This window comes from Bos taurus, chromosome 1, assembly GCF_002263795.3.
Source record: "Bos taurus isolate L1 Dominette 01449 registration number 42190680 breed Hereford chromosome 1, ARS-UCD2.0, whole genome shotgun sequence".
NCBI lineage: Eukaryota > Metazoa > Chordata > Mammalia > Artiodactyla > Bovidae > Bos > Bos taurus.
The window spans coordinates 1821972-1846904 of NC_037328.1; the positions used below are offsets into that span (position 1 = coordinate 1821972).

The 24933-nt window shown below is 39.0% G+C and overlaps 1 protein-coding gene across 8 annotated transcripts in view; it reads right to left on the reverse strand.

Moving 5' to 3' along the window:
* ITSN1 (intersectin 1) overlaps positions 1 to 24933 on the reverse strand; it is a 253901-nt gene that overhangs the window by 167150 nt on the left and 61818 nt on the right. For 6 of the 8 annotated variants that reach the window (XM_024993603.2, XM_024993592.2, XM_024993593.2 and 3 more), the window contains exons 2-4: positions 12524 to 12583; positions 10304 to 10396; positions 9259 to 9322 (exon numbers count right to left, since the gene is read on the reverse strand). In XM_024993603.2, the coding sequence (XP_024849371.1) occupies positions 9259 to 9322; positions 10304 to 10396; positions 12524 to 12551 (185 nt within the window). In that variant the 5' untranslated portion in view covers positions 12552 to 12583. Of the gene's footprint in view, positions 1 to 9258; positions 9323 to 10303; positions 10397 to 11433; positions 11544 to 12523; positions 12584 to 12993; positions 15484 to 24933 lie in introns of those variants that run through there. The other 2 variants (XM_024993595.2, XM_059890005.1) reach the window with 2 other exon arrangements.

The following is a 24933-nucleotide window of genomic DNA, read 5'->3' on the forward strand; positions in this document are numbered from 1 at the left end:
GGTTGACATATACACACTACACCATACAAAACAGATAACGGATAAGGACCTACAGTACGGCACAGGGAGGTCTACACAATGCCTTGTAACGGCCTACACGGGAAAAGAATCTAGAACAGAGTAGATACATGTGTATGTGTAACCAATTCACTTCACTATACAGCAGAAACTAACACAACACTGTAAATCCCAAGAAAAGTGTTTTTAAAAATTTGCTTGGCTATTCAGACATTTTTTTTCCCCTATGAACTTTAAGATAATTTATCTATTCTATAAACAACTTTCTTGAAATCCAAGATGAAACTGCATTAGATATATTAATTTTTATAGAACTGACATATTTATGATAGTTTGTCCAAAGAAAACAGTACATTCAGTTCTCCTGATGTTAAAAACATTACATCACTTTCTCCATATAAGTAATTACTATTCTCGTTAAATGGGGTCTTAGGAATTTTATCATTTCTGTCACTCAAACAGAACAGGTTCCTCATTTCCATATTTAGACGCTTATGTCAAGCACAGAGAACAATTTTGCTTTTAATAATCATTTCTGCTGGCTGATCAATCTTACCAAACTTCTGTGAAACTTACACAATCACCTAAACAGCAAAAGAGTTAGCTTTCATTTCCTATAGTTTTACCCTTCCTCTCTTTCACTGTTCTTACTGTCTCCATCACATTACTGAGTGGGCATTCCAGTGTAGTTCTGAATTTAAGTTAAATGGCTGTAGTGTTTCACTGTTTAGTGTAATATTTGGTACTGATTTTTAGAATGTAATCTGACATATTTAAGCAGTTCCCTTTTTCTACTAGAAATGCTTGCTATACATTTTATCAAATGTTTAATCAGCATCTGAAGACCTGATCACACACTTCTTTTTCCTTTTATCTGCTGATATAATATGGATTTCCCTGGTGGTTCAGACGATAAAGAATCAGACTACAATTCAGGAGACCTGGATTCAATCCTTGGGTCGGGAAGATCTCCTGGAGAAGGGAATGGCTACCCACTTCAGTATTCTTGCCTAGAGAATTACATGGAGAGAAGGAACCTGGCAGGGTACAGTCCATGGAATCGAAAAGAGATGGACACAACTGAGCGAAATAATGTTGAGGGAATTCCTTGACCTTGAACTAATCCTGGCATAAACTCGAGTTGGTCATAGTTTTTATACATTGTAGAATTCCATTTGCTAAGATTTTGTTTTCATTTTTCTGTGTCTATGATCATAATTGAGATTAGTTTCTGGTTGCTTTATTTTTAGTCTGTTTTTCAGGTTTCATAAAGTAAGTTGAATCAATAAAATGAAATGGTGAGCTTTCTTTTACCAATTTTTCTTTTTTGGGGGACACTGTGCAGCATGTGGGATCACAGTTCCCTGACCAGGGATCAAACCTGTTGCCCCACCCCACAGTACAAGCATGGAGTCTTAACCCCTAGACAGCCACAGAAGTCCCTCGAATATTTTTTAAAAGACATTCAGGTATTTCAAATGGTTTTCACAGATATAATAAAGGTTCCCAATGATCAATACTGACATGCATACTTTACAAAAAAAAAAAAAAAAACCAGCAGATAGATTCCTACTTTCTATTCCCCACACTACTGCTCCCAAAACACATTTTCTAGAGAGAAACAAAAATATCTAGTGTGGGATAATGAGTGGGTTAGGGGAAAAAGACTTTCTAGTAATGACACAATTAGCAAAAGCCTGGATGGGAGAGGAGAGGAAACACGTAATGCTCAGGTTCTAAACATTCACTAAAATCCCAAAACATTTCTAACAATTTTGTGTGAATTTTTTAAAAAACTTCTTCTGCTCAACTAACATAACATAGCTGTTGGGATTCCTTGGTAGTAAAAATTCAAAGGTCTTTTTAGAATTATAACAGTTACTCCTACAAAGCTCAACTCTCTCCAATCCCTCCTAAGACACTGGAAAAGAGTCAGAATTCTATTTCTCAAATTTTCTCTGCAAAATATGATTTCAGCTCTGCTATCCACTTCATCTCCTGTGTGTGTATGCTCGATCACTTAGTCTGACTCTTTGCGACCCCATGGACAGTAGCCCGCCAGACTCCTCTGTCCATGGAATTCTCCAGGCAAGTGCTGGAGTGGGTTGCCATGCCCTCCTCCAGGGGACCTTCCTGTACCAGGGACTGAACCCCTATCTCCTGCACTGGCAGATGGATTCTTTACCACTGAGCCACCTGGGGAGCTCGCTTTACGTATGTATAGTTATTTCTCAGTTTACTCAGTTCTAATAATCACCCCAGAAAACTAACTAAAAGTCTGAGAATCCTGAAATTAAATTCACACAACTTCCAAAGTTAAAAAATGTCTGATAAAAATATTTTTAACAAAAAGTGAAACAATATTTATGACTCTTGAATACAAACTGATCTTAAACACGATGTTTAGTCTGATATTAAAATCTATATATAATAACAGGCATGGTGGAGATGAGAAAAGGTCCACAAGTATACTGTATTAAGGGTAAGTTTTTTGTTTGATTTGTACAAATAAACCACACATTGCTCTTATATCCTATGGGAAAAAGTGCTTCAACTCCAAGCATAGGAAAATCTGGCAACACCTGCAGAACTACATATAGATTTACTCTTTGATGCAGCAACTCAATCCTATGAATTTACCCTGAAGGTACACCTCCAACAATACAAAAACACATGCTTTAGCTCATTCTTCGCTGCATTATTTGTAACTGTAAAATATTAGAAATAACCCAAATGCAGAAAACATAGGAAACTGGTTGAATAAACTATGGCATACCATTCACAATAAGTATTACATAACTGTAAAAAGAAAATATAATAAAGATCTCTATGCGATGATATGAGTGATTTTTAGGATATGCTGTTAAGTGAGAAAAGGAAAGAACAAAAGAACATTTATAGGAGGTTACTTTCAAAGCAGAAGGAAGGGGAAATAATTTAAATTCACATACATATTAGGGACACGTTTTTTCCCCACAGAAATAAACAACAAAAAGATAATAAGCTTTTGGAACCTTGCTAATGTGTTACATATTCAAAAATTAAAATTAAGTCCACAAAGATGAGAGCAGATCCCTGAACTGAATAAAAACTAAACCAAATAAAACTGGGGTTGGGGGTGGGGGTGGATAAAGGAGATTGGGACTGACATATACATACTACCATATATAAAACAGATAACTAATAAGGACTTGCTGAATAGCACAGAGAACTCTACTCCATACTCTGTAATGACCTATATGGGAATTGAATCTTAAAAAAAGAGTGATGTATGTTTATATATTAACTGATTCACTTTGCTGTATAGCAGAAACTAACACAACACTGTAAATTAACTATATTTCAATAAAAATTAATTAAAAACAAAACAACAACAATAACAAAGAAAAATACAAATAAACCTAGTAGTATTTTGAATGAGTACATGTCCACATAGGAAAAAAACATTCAAGTAACTTCTGAACACAGCACTTCATACATCCTCAGTCTGTAAACAAAAGAACTATGAGGTAACCTTGAACGCCACTGAATGGGTTTGGGGTTTGCGGTGGACAGGCGTGTAGCTCTTCTGTAACTTACCTCGTCTGTATCACACGATTCAGAGGAAAGAAGGACCTGTCTCCACTCCACCTCATTCACTGCATCAGACAGTTCCTTTAGGAGGCCACCTCACCCACAAAGGCTCATCACAGGCTGCTCACCTCCCCTGTCCAGATTAACCTGGCCCAGTCACTCACCATCTCTTTGTTTATTCACACAACAACAACAAAATTTTGGGCTTTGCAGCACAGCTTGTGGGATCTTAGTTCCCCAACTAGGGACTGAACTCAGGTCACCTCAGTGAAAGTGCGGAGTCCTAACCACTAGACTGCCAGGGAATTTCCCAACAAATAGTTTTTGAAAAGATCACTTACTAAGGTCTCCATTCAGGAACTGGGCTTACAACTAAGGTAAAGACAGGCAAAGCTCCTGTCCTTGTTTCAGTGTAAGCAGACACTCCACAAGAAAACCAGACTACTCAACATATTGATAAGTGCTATTAAGAAATAAAGCAAGGGGACTTCGCTGGTGATCCAGTGATTAGGACTTTGCCTTTCAAGATAGTGGGTGTGGATTCGATACCTGGTTGGGGACCTAAGATTCCACATACCTCGTGGCCAAAAAAACCCACCAAAACATAAAACTGAAGCAATATTGTAACAAATTCAATAAAGACTGGTTCACATAAAAAAATCTTTAAAAAAAAAAAAAAGAAATAAAGCAAAGCAATCGGAAAGAGAAGATGTTGGCAGGAGCAGGTAGGGAGAGGGAAAAATTTTATTTTTTTGCCTTTAAAACTTTTTGTTTTGTATTGGAGTATAGCTGATTAAGAAACAATGCTGTGATAGTTTCAGTAACCAGCCAAGGAACTCAGCCATGCATATACATGTATCCATTCTTCCCCAAACTCTCCTCCCATTTAGGCTGACACACCATATTGAGCAGGATTCTCTGTGCTATACAGTAGGTCCTTGCTGGTTACCCATTTTAAATGCAGCCCTGTGTATATGTCCATCCAAAACTGAGAGGAAAGTACTTTAGACAAGTGCTCAGGAAGCCCTTCTCAGGGAAGGTGACCCATGAATCGAAACCTGATGGGTAATCAGCCAGATATGTAAGGATCTAGAAGAGCTGCAAGACAGGGAGAGAAAATGCCAAGTGCAATGACCCTGAGGCATTTAAAGAATATAAACAAGGTCAGTGAAACCGGAGTGCAAAAAATTAAGAAGAAAATGGTACAAAATAAAAGAGGGAAACAGCCAAGAGCCCAGTTCACATGGGCCTATGGCCTTGGTAACGACTTTGGGTTTTCTTATTAATGAAGAGTTTTAAATGGATTTACCTTTTGGCGGGGGGCAGGATTTACTTTTTTGAAAGATTGTTGGGTTGCTGCTTGGAGAATGGAATCTAAAGGGACAAGTGTGAAAGAGAGACTCCAGTCAGGATGGTCAGATCGTGGGCACAGTTATTCGGCCCACTGTGACAAATCAGGATGGTAGCAAAGGAGACAGAAAGTCAGGGGCCAGATTGGGGATACAGTCTAATGAAGTCAAAAGTATACGCTGATAGACTGGTTGTACAGGGTAACGAAAGGAGAGCAATCAGGCATGGCTCCCACCAGCTGGAGAGATGCTCACGAACATGAACTGAGATGGTGAAGACTCAGGAATGTTCTGGATGACTTCTGGGGGAGCCAGGGACTTTAGCAAACTGATCTTGCTGGGGGCCGAAGGCCCTCCTGACGTATGTTCAGAGGTTCCTAAATGGTATCCTAAGGGGTGACTGCCCTGATCCCTGCCCCTAATTTCTGCCTCTGGCTTCCTCCTCCTCTCTCGGGGCTGTTTCCAAGCAGTGCTCCCTCTCTTCCCCTCACTTCTCTCCTTAACAGCTTCTGTCCCCTCTTTCCATGGCCCCTACCGCCTCTGATTCCAAAGCCCTCATTCAACTTCTTTGTCTTCTCTCTACCTGTCTTCTATTCAAGGCTCTTGTCCATTGCCCTCTGCCTTGTTCTCTCCTGTCTCCACACGAGCCTAAGGTTGGAACGATGTTAAGCATTTAAGTTGCCAAAAGATAAGAGGATATTGGTAGCTTTCCTTTCAGCTCCTTAGTAGTAAGACAATTTCTAGGGAGAGGAATCATCTTTGGTTACTGTTATAACTTGGCTTTAAACACACTGACTTGACTCCATCCTCTGAGGGAGAATTTAGGATTTCCTGTATTCTTAATTAGAAACTGGACTGGACAGATACGTATCTCCAAAGTATTAGTAGGTTACAGTTCCAAAGCTCATAAATAAATTAACTGGAGTACAGTTTCTACATGAATTCTAAGAGATATTCCCCAGCAGCCCCCATCACGTCTACATTTCAACTGTGGTCTAGAGCAAAGAAAGAAAGGCACAAAGAGAAAGAGAAACTAGAAAAAGTTCCTAATTCTCAATACAAAAATTTTCTTCTTCTCCAGAGGAGTGGCACAGACTGCCTAAAACTCTATAGACTCAAACCCGCTCCTCTACCAAAAGGGGAAGGGCTTCTTTTGAAGCCTTTGACCTTATCAGAAAAAACAAGTGAGAACACAAGATTAGTATCAAAGATAGGGAGGAAAACCTACTTCATCAGGTCAGCTGTTATTTATAAACTTAAAAACCAAAACATGAAGAGGTGAAGTACTGCTCAGGCTTATAAAGGGAACAAGCAACTGTGCTGTGTGTGCGCAGCCGCTCAGTCGTGTCTGACTCTGTGTGACCCCAGGGACTGTAGCCCACCAGGCTCCTCTGTCCATGGGATTCTCCAGGCAAGAATACTGGAGTAGGTTGCCATTTCCTCCTCCAGGGGATCTTCACGACCCAGGGATCAAACCTGCATCTCCCGAGTCTCCTGAATTGGCGGGTGGATTCTTTACCCATTGAGCCATCTGGGAAGCCCTGAAGAAGCTGGTGCTAAAAGACAGATCTTCCTCACACTCTGCATCACACCATTCCAGCATCTTAGCAGGACATCTGTGCCTCATAAAATTTACAATGACCTTTCAAAGCTATTTCTTTTGGGAAGATACTTAAAGGTGTGTTTTTTTTGATTTGGGGGTTTTTGTTTGGCTAGGAAGGGGTCTTAGTTGTAGCATGTGGGCTCCAGTTCCCCAGCCAGGGATCAAACCCCAGCCCCCTGCATTGACAATGTGGAATCTTAGCCACTGGACCACCAGGGAAGTCCCAATAGGTGTGTAAGTGTATTTTGTTTTGTTTCTTCCCCCTAGTAGTAATTCTCGATGCAACTAAAATATGCCACCACAAATTTAACAGAATGTCAGAAAAGAAAGATAAAAAACATTTTGGATTTAACCTAAGTCTGCCAACTCATTATCTTCACTATTAACACAATTTTTCACAATGAAAAGAAAAAGTTGGCAAAAATTACTTTAGTGTACTCTGGTAAACAAAACAGAAACAAACAAACAAAAAAAAGCAGTTTTGTTTTGTTCTTTTTTTATTTTTGGCTTGTGGCATCTTAGTTCCCTGACCAGGAATTAAACCCAGGCCCCCAGCAGTGGAAGTGCAGAGATGTAAGCTCTGGACTACCAGGGAATTCCCCTGTGCCCCACCCCAATTCCTCCACCAAAGAAAAAAAAGTTTGGAAAATTAACTGTGTTAATGGAAAGAAGTGAAATTTATTAAATAATACTTTGTTTTTCTCCATTACACTTATTAACATGTGACACTTTTTATGCTGTTATTGACCATCTCCTTCCACTGGATTACAATCTCTATGAAAGCACAAATTGTGTCAGTTTTGTTCACAGCTATGTTCCCAGCACCTACAACAGTCATTGGTCCATAGGAGACATCTGACAGATATTTTTCCACTGCTGAGTGAACAAATGTTAAGTGAGATCTCCTTGCAGTAATTCATCACAAGACTGCTTCTTGAATGAACCTTCACAGATTGTAAATACAGTATAGGAGCAGAATTCAGTGAAAGAAATTAATCTGGAAAAAGAAGAGTCTAGTGAGTGACCTTGGTTGATTGCATGAAACATAATCACCAGAACACAAAGCAGAAGTTTAACACAGACGTCACAAGTCTTTCCCATTTAGACTTAGGCACTTAACAGGGCTGCCAGTGCAGGAGATTTAAGAGATGCAGGTTTGATCCCTGGGTTGGGAAGCTCCCCTGGAGCGGGGCATGACAATCCACTCCAGTATTCTTGCCTGGAGCATCCCATGGACAGAGGAGCCTGGCAGGCTACAGTTCATAGGGTCGCAAAGAGTCAGACACGACTGAAGTGACTGAGCACACTTAACCAACATGTCAGTGACACTGCTCACTGATACATGAGTGTTCTCTCTGTCTACCTGTCTTTGTGTGTTTTTCTCTCTACCTGTTACTTGATTTCAAAAACCTTGTTTGATTGTTCTGCTTCAAATAGATCAGAACTTAGTACAAGAAGGGTATAATAGTTAAAGGGACAGTCTGGCAGCCAATATGCTGACAACCAGGAAAAAGAGAACAAAGCAGACACCAAAAAAAGCGCAGGAATCTGGGTATCATTTAATTTCAATTCAAATATATCCACTCACAAATAATACATAAATTCCCATGTAAGTTTTGTTATGTCAGAGCACAGTAAATCATTTTCATACTGATGACTTATAATCAGGCTTATGTACTGTAGACTCCACTTAAAGGCAATAAGGAACTACGTCAACTTTATTAATTTCCATAAAATTAAAAATATTTTAAAGTTAATGAACTAAGGGGACAAGCAATTGGTTGGGTAATTCAGTCAACGTGGAACACCCAATCCCTGATGATGACAGCAGGTACCTTCCTGAAGTTTTGTTTTGAGGACCTGTAATGTGCCAGGGCCCGCACTAAGGTCTTTGTATACAGTTTCTCTGCTAAACCACTCAATACTCCTATAAATAAATATGCATCTTCCCATTTTCTAGATTTGAAAACTGAGGCTGACAGGGAGAGAATAAATACACGTTCCAAACCATAAAGATAGATAGTTGTACAGATGACACTACAGCAAGCTGTCTCCACAATACTAAGAAACCCAGGGAAATGAAGAATCAACTGTAAGAACCATCCATTGCAGGAAAGCATGGCCTCTTGGCCAAAGAATTCACCACAGCTTCCCAAAGTCATAGACCTAGTACCCAAAACTACATTGGCCACTCTTTTTCATTCACTCTTTTTCCAATGGTTTCAAAAGACTGGGTACTTATTTGTGCCAGTTAATCAAGGGATTCACCAATATTTATTATGTGCTCACCTTGTACAACATTGTAATAAATACTGGTTTTTTCACTCTTTCATTAGTTATTTCCCTATTGAGCCTCAAATATTTTCTTTGCCTTTTATTCAGTGAAAGATACAATACCATCACATTACAAACCAAGAAATGTGGGACACTCAGTTGAGCATGGGTGACGTGAATGAAGCCAAAACAATTGGTGAGAAAACATTAAAATGCAGATTTCTCAACTGGGAAGTCAAATTTACAACAGTGTTATCTTGCAAATGTCACCACTTTTTCAAGTTCCATATCAGAAAGATAATTTTCAGAAGTATTTCTCTGGTGGAAGCATATTTCAGACTAGAGATACATGTTTTCCTTCAATAATTTAAGAAATTAAGATTAGATATTACTGAACTATTTTTTTTTACAACCTTCTGTATATATGAAGCTCCAACTTACCATATCTGTGCTAAAACAGGCTGAGGTAACCCAGATTGAAAAAAAAAGTTTCTAGCTTGATCACCTGTAAATTAAATGGATAAAGTTTTAGAAGAAAATAGTGGATGACAGAAAACTCCTATGTCAAAATTACAAAAATGAAAGAGGCTAATAATCTAGTAAATACGAAACTTAATACATTTTAAAAGCCAAATGATAAGTTTGTAAGTAACAATAAAATGAATACATCAGCATGGACTTTAGAACGTAACACTTAAAAAAAAAAGTGTGTACCATTATGTAAGGGTAGACTGTCTATGTTAATAAATCTGCTAGTAATTAAAATGGTAACAGCTACATATTATGACAAAGTGTACCTCCAGGAATCCCCAGGAAACTGATGACCCATACTTCTACTTTACAAAAGGGTTCTTTGCTATTCCCATTTACCTACACTTCAAATTATTGGTACTGCTAACATATTTATGGAGAATGAGTAACAGTGATCAAAAGAATGACATCAATGACTAAGAATTAATAAGTTAAAGAGAACTGAGACAAACATACACAAAAACAAGTCTCCAGGAAATCTAGATTTCATTTTCTCTAAAGCTAATTCCTGAAAAGTAATCAAACAGGAAAGAAACTAGAAAAGGCAAAGTACAAAGGCATCTTTAAGGACACAGTAATAAACAAAATGTTTTTAAATGTTCATATCTCTTAATTTACTCAAGTTTCTCAAGCCAAGGTCAAGGTCAGAATTAAGGAAGTGTTTTTACTCAAGGACCACAGTCCAATGCTACAATTACTTAAAGAATGTATCCATTAATTTCACCAATTCCCACCAGTGATATGGCTAAAACAGTGACTTGGCATCCATTAAAAACTGCAGAAAGGCTTGAGTGCATCGGAGGAAAAGTAACTGTGAAAATACAGAATCCAGGCTAAGTCAAATAAGTAAAGTACATCTTTGGTCATAGGTGCCGACCTTCACTCTGCATAATAGACTTTCCACAGATATATGCACTACGGTAAGTAAAAATGTAAAAATACTGACTCCAATTACCAGTAATAAATCCAGATATTGGCTTTAAACTATGGAACTGTTGATCATGCTTTGCTCTTTCCTCTACAGTTATGGCCCAAATATCCAGGCTGCCTACAAGCCAAAGAAAAGACAAAGGAATTATTCAACGAAAAAAGAAAAACAACATGCTCACACACAGTTTCCACAACACTTATATGGTCAGTATATTATAAACCATTTGATAAATTACCATCTGTTTGTCCTTGGAAGTTGAGTAGACACATACACAGTACTATGTATATAATAGATAATAATAAGAACTATACAGCATTGGAAACTCTACTCAATACTCTCTAATGTCCTAAATGGGAAAAGAATATAAAAACAGTAGATATAAGTCTATGTGTAACGGATTCCCTTTGCTGTACAACACCAAGTAACACAACACTGTAAATCAACTATACTGCAATAAGATAACTTTTTAAAGGAAAAAAAAAAGAGAAAAGTAAGAGTAAAGCAAGCAAAGAAAAAAAGACATTAACATACATTCTTTGTGAAAGTTATGGAAAAATTGAGCTTCACTAAATTAGTATTCTAGTTGATTCCATGAAAATCTTTTTGGAGTGATAAAAATACTCAAACACTAGACTTCAGTAACTTTTATAGAATGTAGATTATAATTCACTGAAACTGATTTTAAAAATGGGAAATGAGTATCTTGGGGGGAAAAAAAAAAACAATGACAAACCAGAGAAAACAGGGTTAAGTTCTTCAGTTTCAACTCTTGGACTGACCAGATGTTCCCTCATTTCTGAGACTGTCCTCACTTTAGGGCTCCACCAGGCTCCTCTGTCCATGGGATTCTCCAGGCAAGAATACTGGAGTGGGTAGCTATTCCCTTCCCCAGGGCATCTGCCCAACCGAGGGATCAAACCCACGTCTCCTGCACTGGAGGCAGATCCTTTACCATCTGAGCCACGAGGGGAGCCCACTTTAGTTACGAGGTCTCCTCACATGAATTCACCAAAATAACTCTTGATTACATTAAGAAAAAGGCTTTCAGGAGTTCAGACGTCTTCCCAAATAGTGGGAACAGACAATACGTGACGGGGCAGGTCTGATGACAGTGATGGTCAGCGCAGCAATTCATTCCGTCCCTGGAAACGTACTTGCTGAAAGCCTTGTATGTGCCAGGCACTGCGACAGACATCAGGGAAAAGAGGGCGACCCAGGCAGATCAGATCCCTCACAGGTCCTACAGTCCTCAACGTCTGGGGCCCTGTCAAAATTCGTCGAGTAAAAGCAAACCCCAACAAACAAACAAACAAAACAAAAATGTGCTCAGTGATTAAGAAGGAGGACAAAGACAAAACACAAAATAAAATAGTAACATGAATGGTTTTGAAAAGATTGCAGATTTCTGCACTAAGAATCCCACAGAGACTTTTCCTGACGTGATCTCAGGAATGAGGCTTTGGGCTGCCTTACTCTCTTCATGGTGACCAGGTGTGACAGTTGCCAAGAGATACTTTGGCAACTGTATCTCTTTAAAACAAAACAAAACATGGCCAGTAAGGGAAACCAACATTTAACACTTTCCTAATAATCTTAGGGAAGATTACCTGAAAAGAAAATTTTGTGCAGATTGATGTTTCAAATAGATAAACTAAAGCAAAACAAAAATTGCATGCTTCAAATCCAGTCTTCCAAACAAAGTACAGAATATAAATGACCCAGTAACCTGAACAAATAAATTGCAGAAAACAACAAATCAAAACAGAGATGGGGGAGGGGGGTGGTTCACTAACAAAGCAACTAAAGAGACACATGAACTAATTCACTGTGTCTTGTTCAGATCCTGAGTTGAACCAAACTGTAACAAAAAAGTAACACCTAAGGAATATCAGGGAAATTTTTAACAGTGACTCTATAGTTGAGAACATTAAGGAATTACTATAAATTTCATTGGAGTGGTAACAGTATCATAGTTATATCTTTAAAAGTGTTACCTTTTAGAAATGTCCACTAAAATGTCTGTGGATGAAATGATCTGATATATATATATGCAAGGTGCTCAAAAGAATCCAAGTGAATCAATATTGACCATAAGTTGATTGATAATCACTGAAACTATGCAATGGGTTGAGTGAACTATTCCCTCTATTTATGTGAATATTTGAAATCTGCCATAATACTAAGTTTTTAAAACTACAGTTCCAAAGTACATTAAAAAAAAAGAAAAAATCTTTGAAAACTTACCACCAAAGGGTGTGGGAAACTGAGCCATGGTTCTGTTACTTTCACCTTGCTAAGGGACGCCTGCAATTGAAACGCAACATTTAAGTTCATGAAAACTTCACTTCTAGGTACTTATAAACACACTGACAGGCTGTCTTTAATGACCTGAAGACTGACACTAGAGCTAGGAGATAACACTGCAAATGAAGGTTACCACTAAGGGTTCATTCATTCATTCCTTCTCTGCACAGCTTCTTAGTCCCGGGTGCAGTGATGGGCACTAAGGAATGTGGATGAAAGCCTCTAGGGCAACAAGAAACTCTCAGTCTGGTGAGTGATCCTGTACTATTATCCCACTCATTGCATTGTTGAATTTGTTATTTTTTAAATCTATCTTTTTCCTAACCACCACATATACTAGTCCATCTGCTTGATGGTTACAACAACTGCTCTTTTTCATTAGCACTAGTACACGCAGTGCACTGTCTTACCTTCTTCTTTTTTTTTTTTGGTGACTCTTTGCGAACTCATGAACTGTTATCATCAGCAACAGATGCTGGCAGTCATTTTTCCTGAAGCAGCAGACCCACTTCATTTTTGAGAACACACACACACAGGATGTTCTCAGTCCTGTCTGACTCTTTGTGACCTCATGGACTTTAGCCCACCAGGCTCCCCTGTGGAGTATTCCAGTCAAGAATACTAGAGTGGGTTGCCATTTCCTCCTCCAGGGGATATTCCAGACCCAGGGATCAAACCCATATCTCCTGTGTCTCCTACGCTGGCAGGCAGATGCTTTATCACTGAGTTTCCTGGGAAGCCCAAGTACATGCTGTGAGGCATGAGGGGAAAAAACTAAAATAAAAAAATCTGAATACAAACTATTAAAGAATTTCCATTTGGGGGACTTCCCTGATGGTACAGTGCATAGGAATCCACCTGCCAATGCAGGTGACACTGGTTAGATCTTGGTCTGGGAAGGTTCCACATGCCTTGAAGCAAATAAGCCTGGGCACAACTCCTGAGCTGGTGCTGAGAGCCTGCACTCTGAAACAAGAGAAGCCATTGCAACGAGAGGCCTGGGTATCACAGTGAACAGCAGCCCCGCTCACCTCAACGAGAGAGCAGCCCTGCTCATTACAGCTAGAGAAAAGCCTGCGTAGCAATGAAGACCCGGCACAGTCATAAAGAAAGAAATAAAGAGAACCGAATGGAACATCTGTGAAGTAGTTAGCCTGGAAAACTAACCAGAGTGAAGCTGGGGGGTGGGGTGTACTGTCCCACACAATAAAAGCTCTGGTAGACAAAAAAGACCACAGAAGGGAAACCAGTGGGTTTGTTGTGTTAAAGTGTTGAAGCAGACCACAAGAAAACTGAATGTGGGAAATAAGTAATAGAATTTTGCCAGATAAGCCCAAAAAGCTTTTATTTTTGTACAAAAAAGTCAAGTGTAAGCATTTATCAAATGGAAGTTGAAAGTCTTATATTAAAAAAAAATCTAACAGTGAGGTTTAAAAACACAAAACAGGAGTGAGTGAAGGCAGAAGTTCAACACATACAATGGGATTTCAACCCATACAACCAGTTCAGCTAAGGTGAGCTATCTGTAACAGGGGATATAGAGCTATCAATAATATAACCCCTGAGCCAAAGACTGGTACAGTGAGCAGTGGGCAAGCAAGCAAAGCTTCATCTGCATTTATAGCCACTCCCCTTCACTCCCATGACCGCTTGAGATCCCAAATAGCTGTGGCCTTAGAGGTATGTATGAGACAACTCGAACTCTCCATATGTTTAGGATTGAAGTCAAGGCAGAATATCCTGAGATTGCCATAAAAGCACTGAAAAGCCTGCTTCCATTTCCAGTATCCTATCTTTGCGAAACATGAGATTATGGAGTAAACTGGACATAAGCAAGCACACTTTGGATGTCACTGTCTCCCATCATCCCCAGATGGGACCATCTAGTTGCAGGAAAACAAGCTTAGGGCTCCCACTGAGTCTGCATTATGGTGAGTGGGATAATTATTTCATTATATATCACAATGTAATAATAAAAGAAGTAAGAATTATCCTGAAACTGTATTTCCCTCTGTGGAAAAACTGTCTTCCATGAAACTGGTCCCTAGTGCCAAAAAGGTTGGGGACTGCTGATCTACAATGAAAATACACAGGAACGTAGGCATCTACATAAAGGAAACTAGAGATGGGTGTTCTTCTCCCTGAAGAATCAGGGATGCAGGGCCATTGCCTCAGAACAAGTGCAGAAAGCTCACCAGCTGATGCAATATTCTGGGGAAGATCTGTTCTTCATCAGAGAAGGCAGCACCATGCACACAAGCCTGTCCACCCAACTTTATTAACACTTAGCATTTCTATTTCCTGTAGCCTTTTCTCTATAAATATATAATTGTTTCCTTCTTTTGCACACTTTACATTATAAAAAAATACTTTCCCCAAGTTGGGCTTCCCTGGTAGCTCAGCTGGTAAAGAATCCTCTCCAATGCAGGAGACCCCGGTTCGATTCCTGTTGGGAAGTTCCACAAGAGAAGAGATAGGTTACCCACTCCAGTATCTTGGGATTCCCTGGGGGCTCAACTGGTGGGTTCAATCCGTGGGTTGGGAAGATCCCCTGGAGAAGGGAATGGCTACCCACTCCAATATTCTGGCCTGGAGAATTTCCTTGCAAAGAGTCGGACATGACTGAGCGACTTTCACTTCCCCAAGTTATTAAAAACCTTTCATAAACACATTGCTGGACTTACTTATATCTTTTTAGAGTGAGGCAAACATTCCTATATTTACATATTAAAAAATAGAAAAACACTTGGACTAAATATTGAGCAATCAAGAAATAGTAAATAGTAGTTTGAAAAGTTTGGCTAAATGTTAGGATTTTTAAGCCAAAAGCTAAAACATGTTTGAGAAAAGTCTTTAACCTTTCTTCATTTCAGCTTCAGAAAGGGGAGCTAATCACAGAAAGTTACAAAATAAATATGATTCTGAATTTCAATATTTACATTAAAATTCAAATTTTAATGTATTTAAAGTAGAAGACACCTCTGTAAATTTATATTTATAAAAGTGATAGGTCATCCTTAAAACAGTATTAAAATGTCACTTTGCATAAAAACTGTGTTAAAATACATTTGTTATTTGATTCAGTGTTTTGCTATTATACAGGGAGATTACTCAAAAAATATTAAATGATTTCAAAAAATAAAATACAAAATATGTATAATTGGTCTCTAGCACACTAAAATACAACAAAAAAGGCAAAAATTAATTATGAGGAATAAAATTTCTAAACTCAATTATTGGCACAATTTAAAACTTTTAACTTTATATTAAATAAACTTTGCAAAACATCTTTAAAAATAGGTATGTCATATAATTCTTCCTAACTTCCTGGAGGTTTGAAAATTTTCTAACACATTATAAAATTAAAGGGGGGGAATAGGTAAATATAAAAATGAGCATTGGGATGAGTTAATTCAAACGTGTACTCATTCACAGAAAAAGAAATCCTCACAATTACACAATTCCAGTAATTAGCAGAATTCTAACAACCAAAACAGAATTTAGTTAAGGATTAGTGATCGAAAGACCAAAATGAGATTATGAGCATACAGTATCTATTTTTATACTTAATTAATGCCCACTCTCTCACAACATCTTGGAATCACCTTATATAAAGAAGCAAAATGGGTGAGAGGACTTGGGAGACTGGGGTTGTGCCTATACACTATTGAACTATGCATAAAATAGATAACTGATGAGAATGTACTGGATAGCACAGGGAACTCCACTTAATGCGCTGTGTGAACCGAGTGGGAATGAAGGCCAAACGGGAGGGGATACATGTATGTGTATGGCTGATTCATTCTGCTGTACAGTAGAAACTAACAGGGGCTTCCCTCGTAGCTCAACTGGTAAAGAATCCACCTGCAATGCAGGAGACCTAGGTTCAATCCCTGGGTTGAGAAGATCCACTGGAGGAGGAAATGGCAACCCACTCCACTATTCTTGTCTGGAGAATCCCATGAACAGAGGAGCCTGGTGGGTGGGGTTGCAAAGAGGAGCCTGGTCCATGGGGTTGCAAAGAGTCGGGACACGATGAAGCATAGCACAGCAAAGAAACTAACAGAACATTGTAAAGCAACTACACTCCAATAAAAATTATTCTGTTTTAGAGCAAGAAGGAAAAGTCCCAATAACTAGACAAGCAAAACCTACAGAAGAGGCAGAGACTTGAACTAATGCTGTGAACACATCACTGAACTATGTTGGTTGCTAGATTCCTAACCAGAGAATACTTGGTCTCAATATTTAAAGATATAATCTTAATATAAGAGAAGGTATTTTATGTACAATGGAACATTTATAAGCACTATTCTTTTTGTTGTTATTTTTGTTGTTTAGCCACTAAGTGCAGTCCAAATTCTTTGAGACTCCATGGACTGTAGCCCACCAGGCTCCTCTGTCCATGAAATTTTCCAGGCAAGAATACTGGAGTGGGTTGTCATTCCCTCTTCCAGGTACCTTCCCAAGTCAGGGATCACACTCTCATCTCCTGCATTGGCAAGAGGATTCTTTACCAAACACTGAGTCTTATCAAATCACTGAGCTTTACCGAACACTGAGCCAAAGACTGATTCTTTACCAAACCAGCTGCTGCTGCTAAGTCACTGCAGTCGTGTCCGACTCTGTGTGACCCCACAGACGGCAGCCACCAGGCTCCCCCGTCCCTGGGATTCTCCAGGCAAGAACACTGGAGTGGGTTGCCATTTCCTTCTCCAATGCATGAAAAGTGAAAAGTGAAAGTGAATTGCTCAGTTGTGTCCGACTCTTAGCGACCCATGGACTGCAACCTACCAGGCTCCTCCATCCATGGGATTTTCCAGGCAAAGTACTGGAGTGGGGTGCCATTGCCTTCTCCGAACCAGGGGAGCCTTAAATTTATAGTATTCCAACAGTTCTAGATTGCAGGCAACTACTCATGCTGCCAGAGAAAGGCAAGCTGGCTAGAAGGTATCAGAAGTCAGAGAGGTAAGGAAACAAGAGACTATTCTTCTTCATATTTAAAATAACTTTATCACTGGCCTGCATTTTCACAGATCTATTGTCTACATGCAGTTCACAGTGTCCTTTTCTAATATTCAGGCTAATTTATTTGAAGCAGATTTTCGTGGTACTAAGGCAATAAACTTTACATTCATTTCTTACAAAAATTTATTTTTAAAATTTTGTTGTAAAGTTGATCAAAAGGTTTAGTTTTATGTTAAAGGACCTACAGGATAGCAAGGTACAGAAGAAAAATTTTTAATTTCTGGAAATTTGGCATCAGTTAAACATTGAGAAAGAAAGGAAAAGAAAACTGTCAAAATGTGAGACAAAAATGAAAGTATAAGCAACAATAAAATACCTTGTAAGGTACAAAAATATTTTCAGGAATACACAAAAGTACATAACATATCATGATATATCTGGTGTTTGAGAGTTGTGATGGTCTGGTTTCAGGCGCTGTTCTACTCATATTCAACCACTACCATCACCGCCACTATCCCACCCCATCCTACTCCCTCATTCTAGAATAAAAATGGAAAGGAATCACAAAAATTAAAATTAAAACAAAAACTACTTCCCCCATATCTCTTACTTTTGGAGGCCATTACATCTCTAAGAATTCAAAATTAGAAAACCTTAAAAAACGAAATCTCTATTATTTAAAAAAAAATAAAAGTCTGCAATGAACAGAAAACAACTAGAGGAGTTTAGACCCCTGCATTTTAAGCAAGCCTTACACCAAATTCCAGTCCTGTGAAAAACGAGCAGGAGAAGAACAAAAGGCAGAAAGTTGCCCTGTAAGATTACACATAAAGGCAAGATGTACACAAAGGTCTTTTGAAATACAGAGAAAAGGTACCGAAAGCCACACAATACATGGACAAAGGAACTGACAAATCTCAAACATACAGCCAACCTGATCAATGCCGAATTGTCATGTCTGAAGTCATGGACCTCAAATGCAGCTTCTAAACGTGCCACTGTTTGAAGCTGAACAAGATGGCATGTAAGGGATGTGCAGCTTGCTCACGAGTAAGATTTTAAAACTGCATGAAGGGTAAAGAACCCAATAAAAGAGAGAACTGAGTTCAAAGAGACAATGTCAATGTTCTATCTGAAAAGCTGGAGTGAATATTCAAGCTGTCCTCTCAAAAGAGAACAGGCATGCCTCCCAGGTTTCCGTTGTTGGGGGAAGGGGTGGTGGCCGGGGAACGAGGTGAGAAGGGGACGGGTCAGGAGCGGCCAGTGGCCAGCAAGCACTGTCAGGCCCAGCTGTCAGCACGTCTCTGGGCAACACACACTGGCATTTCAGACGACGCGTCCACTCACCCCTGCTTACGTTCCACAAAGAGAAATGCCAAGACATCTTGCCTATGGAGCTCATGGAGCAGATTTTTAACCTTAGTTCTCCTAAATCACCCTTATTTTAATATTTGCAATAGGAGAGAATTCAGCAGGGAGCAATAAAACCAAAGCATAGCTACAAAGTTGAAAAATGAGGGACAGAAAACAAAAAGACAGAATAAAGGCATTCTTGTTTTAAGAGAGAAATGGAAATTAACCAGCCCCTCTCTGAAGCTTATTGGCACCTCCAGACCACCAACCAGTTGCCAAGTCACATCTAAGAAGTAAGTCATTAACTTACAGCTTGTCTAACGCTTCTAAGAAATCAGATTCTAGAACACTCACTAAGCTGCAGATAGGATAACCATTCATAAAGCTTCAATAAGTGAGGGACTTTATTTCTTCCAGAAGGTCCCATTTTCAAGAGGGTTATTAAAAATAAAACAGTTATCACTGGAAAAAAAAAAAAAACCAAAACAGTATCATTGAAAGGCACTAAAAGCTGAAAAAGTAATTCCTGGAAGAAAGCAGATTACCCCAAATCAAACATCACTAATTTTAAGAATCCATGAGTGGATATGTATATATACAGCTGATTCACACTATTGCACAGCAGATACTAACAAAACACTGCAAAGCAATTATATACCTATTAAAAAATAATTTAAAACAACATAAAATTAAAAACTATATAAGATACCATCAAAAAAAAAATCGATGAGTGGGAGAGGGGCATTTCAGACTAAATTTTATTTTAAATATAAATCTTTTGGAATTTTAAGATTATCTGCCAATTAATGAGATTATATAAATTTAACATATTATCAACTCACTTTCCAGTTTCTTCCCAAATAAAAATAAGGGACAAAAAATTGAAAATTTCACAGGTAACTGTAAACAGTTATCACATGGGGGAAAAAAAAGTAATGAACTCGGTAATGGGAATGTTGTCCTCTGTGTTATGTGGATAAATCTGGTCACTAAAAGGAGACGATCTAAAACTTTTCTTCCAAATAAAAACCGAATTCTCAACACACTGCAAGGCACAAGCATATTTTAAAAAGAAAATATTTAATAATAAAATAACCTTCCATGTTATATCACCAGAAATGATATCACCCTGTCTTAAATCAACACAGTGTACCGGTTGGCTACTCTCACCTTTATCGCTAAGGTAAATAAGCTATAAACCTCTAAATACAAGCAGCAACCAAGAAGGGTCTTATCAGTTCTGCTTCAGGAACAGTGATCAAAGCAAGGCAGAGAAAAGTCTTAGAGGAAGTCTCAGTTTTGGAAAAGAAGTCAAGAATCTACCCAGAAAGCACCAATTGTGCAAAACAGTGCTGTAACACTGAAAAGAGCAAGAAAGCAGAAAGGCCTCCTGCAAGAATTTTAAGACTCATTCCACAAAAATAGTGCAACAGCTGCAATCAGATAAATTAAATATGAGTTTACAGAGCACAGTAAAAGAAGAAATGAAACATACACATGCTGCACAAAAAACAACCATGTGCTAGTATTGATAAACTGCTCTACATTTGAATATACTCATCAAAATGAAATTTGCCTACATGGAAGCCTTGATAGGTAAAGAACCTACCTGTCAATGCAGCAGACTCAGGTTCCATCTCTGGGGTCGAGAAGATCCCCTGGAGAAGGAAATGGCAACCCACTCCAGTATTCTCGCTGGGAAACCCCATGGACAGAGGAGCTTGGTGGGCTGCAGTCCACGGGGTCGCAGAGTCAGACATGACTGAGCAACTGAGCATGAGCACAAAGCTTTAATAATGAGCACACAATCGGGAAGCCAGCGAGCATGTCACATCTTCGACATCTTCACAGATGCAGTGTGTGACAGTTAAACCAACTATCTCTCCTGATGCCAGCAAGTGGAAACCTCAAGGGAGATTTGTTTCAATCTCTTATTAGAGTCTGTGCTAAGGACTGGTAAGTGTTTACCCAATCAGGAGATAAAGGAAATCTATAGGGCTACCTATTAATAATCTCATCCATGCATAGATGCTGGCTGACTCCTGCTACAGCTGAACATTAATTTACCAACAGGTAAAGAACACCCATGAAATTAAAAGATGCTTGCTCCTTGGAAGAAAAGCTATGACCAACCAAGACAGCATATTAAAAAGCAGAGACATCACTTTGCTGACAAAGTTCCGTCTAGTCAAAGCTATGGTTTTGTATGAATGTCTGTCTAGTCAAAGCTAGTCATGTATGGATGTGAGAGTTGGACTATAAAGAAAGCTGAGCACTGAAGAATTGATGTTTTAAACTGTGGTGTTAGAGAAGACTCTTGAGAGTCCCTTGGACTGCAAGGAGATCCAACCAGTCCATCCTAAAGGAAATCAGCCTGAATATTCATTGGAAGGACTGATGCTGAAGCTCCAATACTTTGGCCACCTGATGCGAAGAACTGACTCACTGGAAAAGACCCTGATGCTGGGAAAGACTGAAGGCAGGAGGAGAAGACAAAGACAGAGGATGAGATGGTTGGATGGCATCACTGACTCGATGGACATGAGTTTGAGCAAGTTCCAGGAACTGGTGATGGACAGGGAAGCCTGGTGTGCTGCAGTCCATGGGGTCACAAAGAGTCGGACACAACTGAGCGACTGATCTGAACTGACCTGAAAGAATGAGGGATGTCCAAAGAAAAAGCCTTACTGCAACATCAATGAAAAGTGACTGAGTGCCATGAATGAAAGTAAAGGACAATACAGTCATTAACAAAAGCCAACTGTGCCCTGGTAGGTGACCTAAAGGACGTCTGTGCAGGACAAGATTTATGACACAAGGAACTTTTAGGGCTAAAAAACTATTCAGTGACATTAGCATCACTAAACACTCAGCTGACTGCAGCCAACAGAAAACCAGAGTGTTTCAAGAGACAACAGATACATGATTCAAATCTTTAATTTCACTTCACTTGACTGAATTACACTGAAATATATTCATGCCTGAGAAAAAAAGACAAAAGCTGAAAAGAATCCTGGTCATCATTTACTAAGGATTTCACCCAATTTAAGTGGAAGTGGCTAGCTGTACCATTCAAGTACAGAAAAGAAACTTAGAAGTTTCTGTTAAAAATCACAAATACACTGTGCTCTGGAATAAAATTGAAAAAGAAGAAAATTCCAAAAAAAAAAAGAAAAAAGAAAATTCCAAGTTTTCTCAATTTCATACTTTCTTTAAAAAGGTTCAATTTCTCGTAATATGAAAAACCTTAGAGAAGCCACTTTTATTCTTAAAATGCGAATTCTAGTTCAGTTTATCCAGAATTACAATTTAAGCATGTTTCAACATGTAAAGTTGACTGCATTTGATCTAAATGTTGTGGAATCCAGTAGAGCTGTTTATAATTCCAAATAACATTCAAAAGATTTTGAAAAGATAACTATTGTTACTGAAGGGAAGAAAAGTTAATTTATTCAATATGCAGTTCACTGATTAACATTCATCTGTGTGGACATTATTAAACTAACCCTTTTATTTCCTCTCTGACAAAGCTTTTCTTATTTCCTTTACACCCCAACCTTTAAAATGGACCTTACAAAGTTTTTGTCAAATGGAAATTTTAATTGAGAATTTGAGCCAACTTAATTAAGGTCAATCCAGCGTGGAAAGTTCACCACAAAAGAATGAAGTAAAACCTCAAAATAAGCAAGTTTATTATTGCAGATTTCCAATATTAATAACTGTAACAACTAGAGCCCCCTCTCCCACTGCTGGTGGGAGGATGAACTGTTATATCTCCTTTGGAAAGCAATGTGACAATAATGTTCCAAGAGTGAAAAAATGTTCTTTACCCATGTAACCAATAATTCAACTCCTGGGAATGTGCCCTAAGAAAATAATTAAAATGTCCAAAGCTGTTTACTGTGACCACTTGCGGTCCAGTGGTTAAGAATCTGCCTGCCAGTGCAGGGGACATGGGTATGATCCCTGGTCTGGGAAGATCCCTCCCACCATGGAGCAACTAAGCCCGGGTGCCACAGCTACTGGGCCCATGCTCTGCAGCAAGAGCAGCCATCACAGCAAGGAGAGAGCAGTTCCCGCTTGCCGCAACTAGAGAAAGCCTACATGCAGCAACTAAGAGCTAGGGCAGCCAAGAACAGGGAAACAAAATGTATGATAAACTGAAAAATTATCTTTTATGTTCAGAACATCTGAACATTAATATTGTCTCCCTTCTGTGGTTATATTTCAATAGGTGAGATCCAGGAATTTGACTGAAAAATGTTATTCTGCTGTGTACAGAAAAATAGAATTGTATGGTCACTCCATCTATCTGGAATTCTAATAAAGCTGCTCCCTCCTTCTTGCCACCTGAGTATGTTGCTGCAGTGGAATTCATGGCCCTTACAACAGCACTGGCAGCAGCAAAGCCAGGAGTGATTCTCAAGAGAGGCAGACTTTACTAACTGTCAGAGTAGGTTAGCAAGGATTAACTGAGCCGTCACAGGCACAGTCCAGTTCAGAAAAGGATCACCAGCTTCAGGCTGGCTGTGGATCTTGTGGAGTTATGTACACTATTTCTAAGCTTTAGAGTCTTTATCTGGAAAATACAGATAATAACAGTACCTAGTTTATTGACAAAAAAAAAAAAAAAAAAACGAGGTGGCTGAAACTGGAGCCTATTATACAGAGTGAAGTAAGCCAGAAGGAAAAACACCAATACAGTATACTAACGCATATATATGGAACTTAGAAAGATGGTAACAATAACCCTGTGTACCAGACAGCAAAAGAGACACCGATGTATAGAACAGTCTTATGGACTCTATGGGAGAGGGACAGGGTGGGAAGATTTGGGAGAATGGCATTGAAACATGTAAAATATCATGTATGAAACGAGATGCCAGTCCAGGTTCGATGCAAGATACTGGATGCTTGGGGCTAGTGTACTGGGACGACCCAGAGGGAGGGTATGGGGAGGGAGGAGGGAGGAGGGTTCAGGATGGGGAACACATGTATACCTGTGGCGGATTCATTTTGATATTTGGCAAAACTAATACAATTATGTAAAGTTTAAAAATAAAATAAAATTTAAAAAAAATAATAAAAGTAATTGATGAAAGAAAAAAAAAAAAACTCATCATGACAAAGACTCTCTCCCTGATGAAACTTTCATCAGGCTCCTCTGACCCCGCTTCTGGATGAGGGCTCAGCCTTGGCCCTGCCCTGTCCTTTCTTCCTAGCCCAGTTTAGCAAGAATCCTCTAGTCCGTTTAACAGAGCATCCCTACCTTTGATATCTAATTACATCTGATAACTGATCAAGTTCCTCAACTCCAACTTTTGATGTACCAGTCCTGGGCTTGCCTTTTGCAACATTCCCATTAGGTCAATATAGCAAGAATCCCCCAACCCATGAATGCCTCCTTGTAATAAATTTCCATCCACTGACCACCCCTTCCACCGCCGACCCCCCACCCTTCATCCTGCCCCTTGGCTATAGATCCCCACTCATCTTTGTTGTACTCAGAGTTGAGTTACAATTCTCTCCTCTGTTGCAACAGTCTTCAATAAAGTCTTCCTTACAATTTTAACAAGTGTCAGAATAAGCTTTTGTTTAACAAGGGGAAATGAGTGTGAATGTAAATAAAATGCTTGGAACATTAACTTACGCACTTCTGTTCAGTCATGATTCTCACCCAGTAAATATAAAAGACTAACTTAATGTTTAAACGCTAAACTGTTCAGCTTAAATCAAGTAATGGCTACTTATTACACAACGGTTTTTACTTTTTTTGGCTGTGCTGTGTGGCATAAGGTATCTTAGTTCTCCAACCAGGGGTCGAACCCGTGCCCCCTGCAATGGAAGTGCAGAGTCTTAACCGCTGGACCTCCAGAGAAGTCCCACAAAACTGTTATTATGATAAAGATCCACAGAGAGCAACATTTAGGTGCTGCCTCAGAGAGCTCAAATTTAGAACAGGAACAGAGAATCACTCTAAGCCTGCGTCATACAACAGTGCGCGGCAGGTCAGGGTACAAACTCGGCAG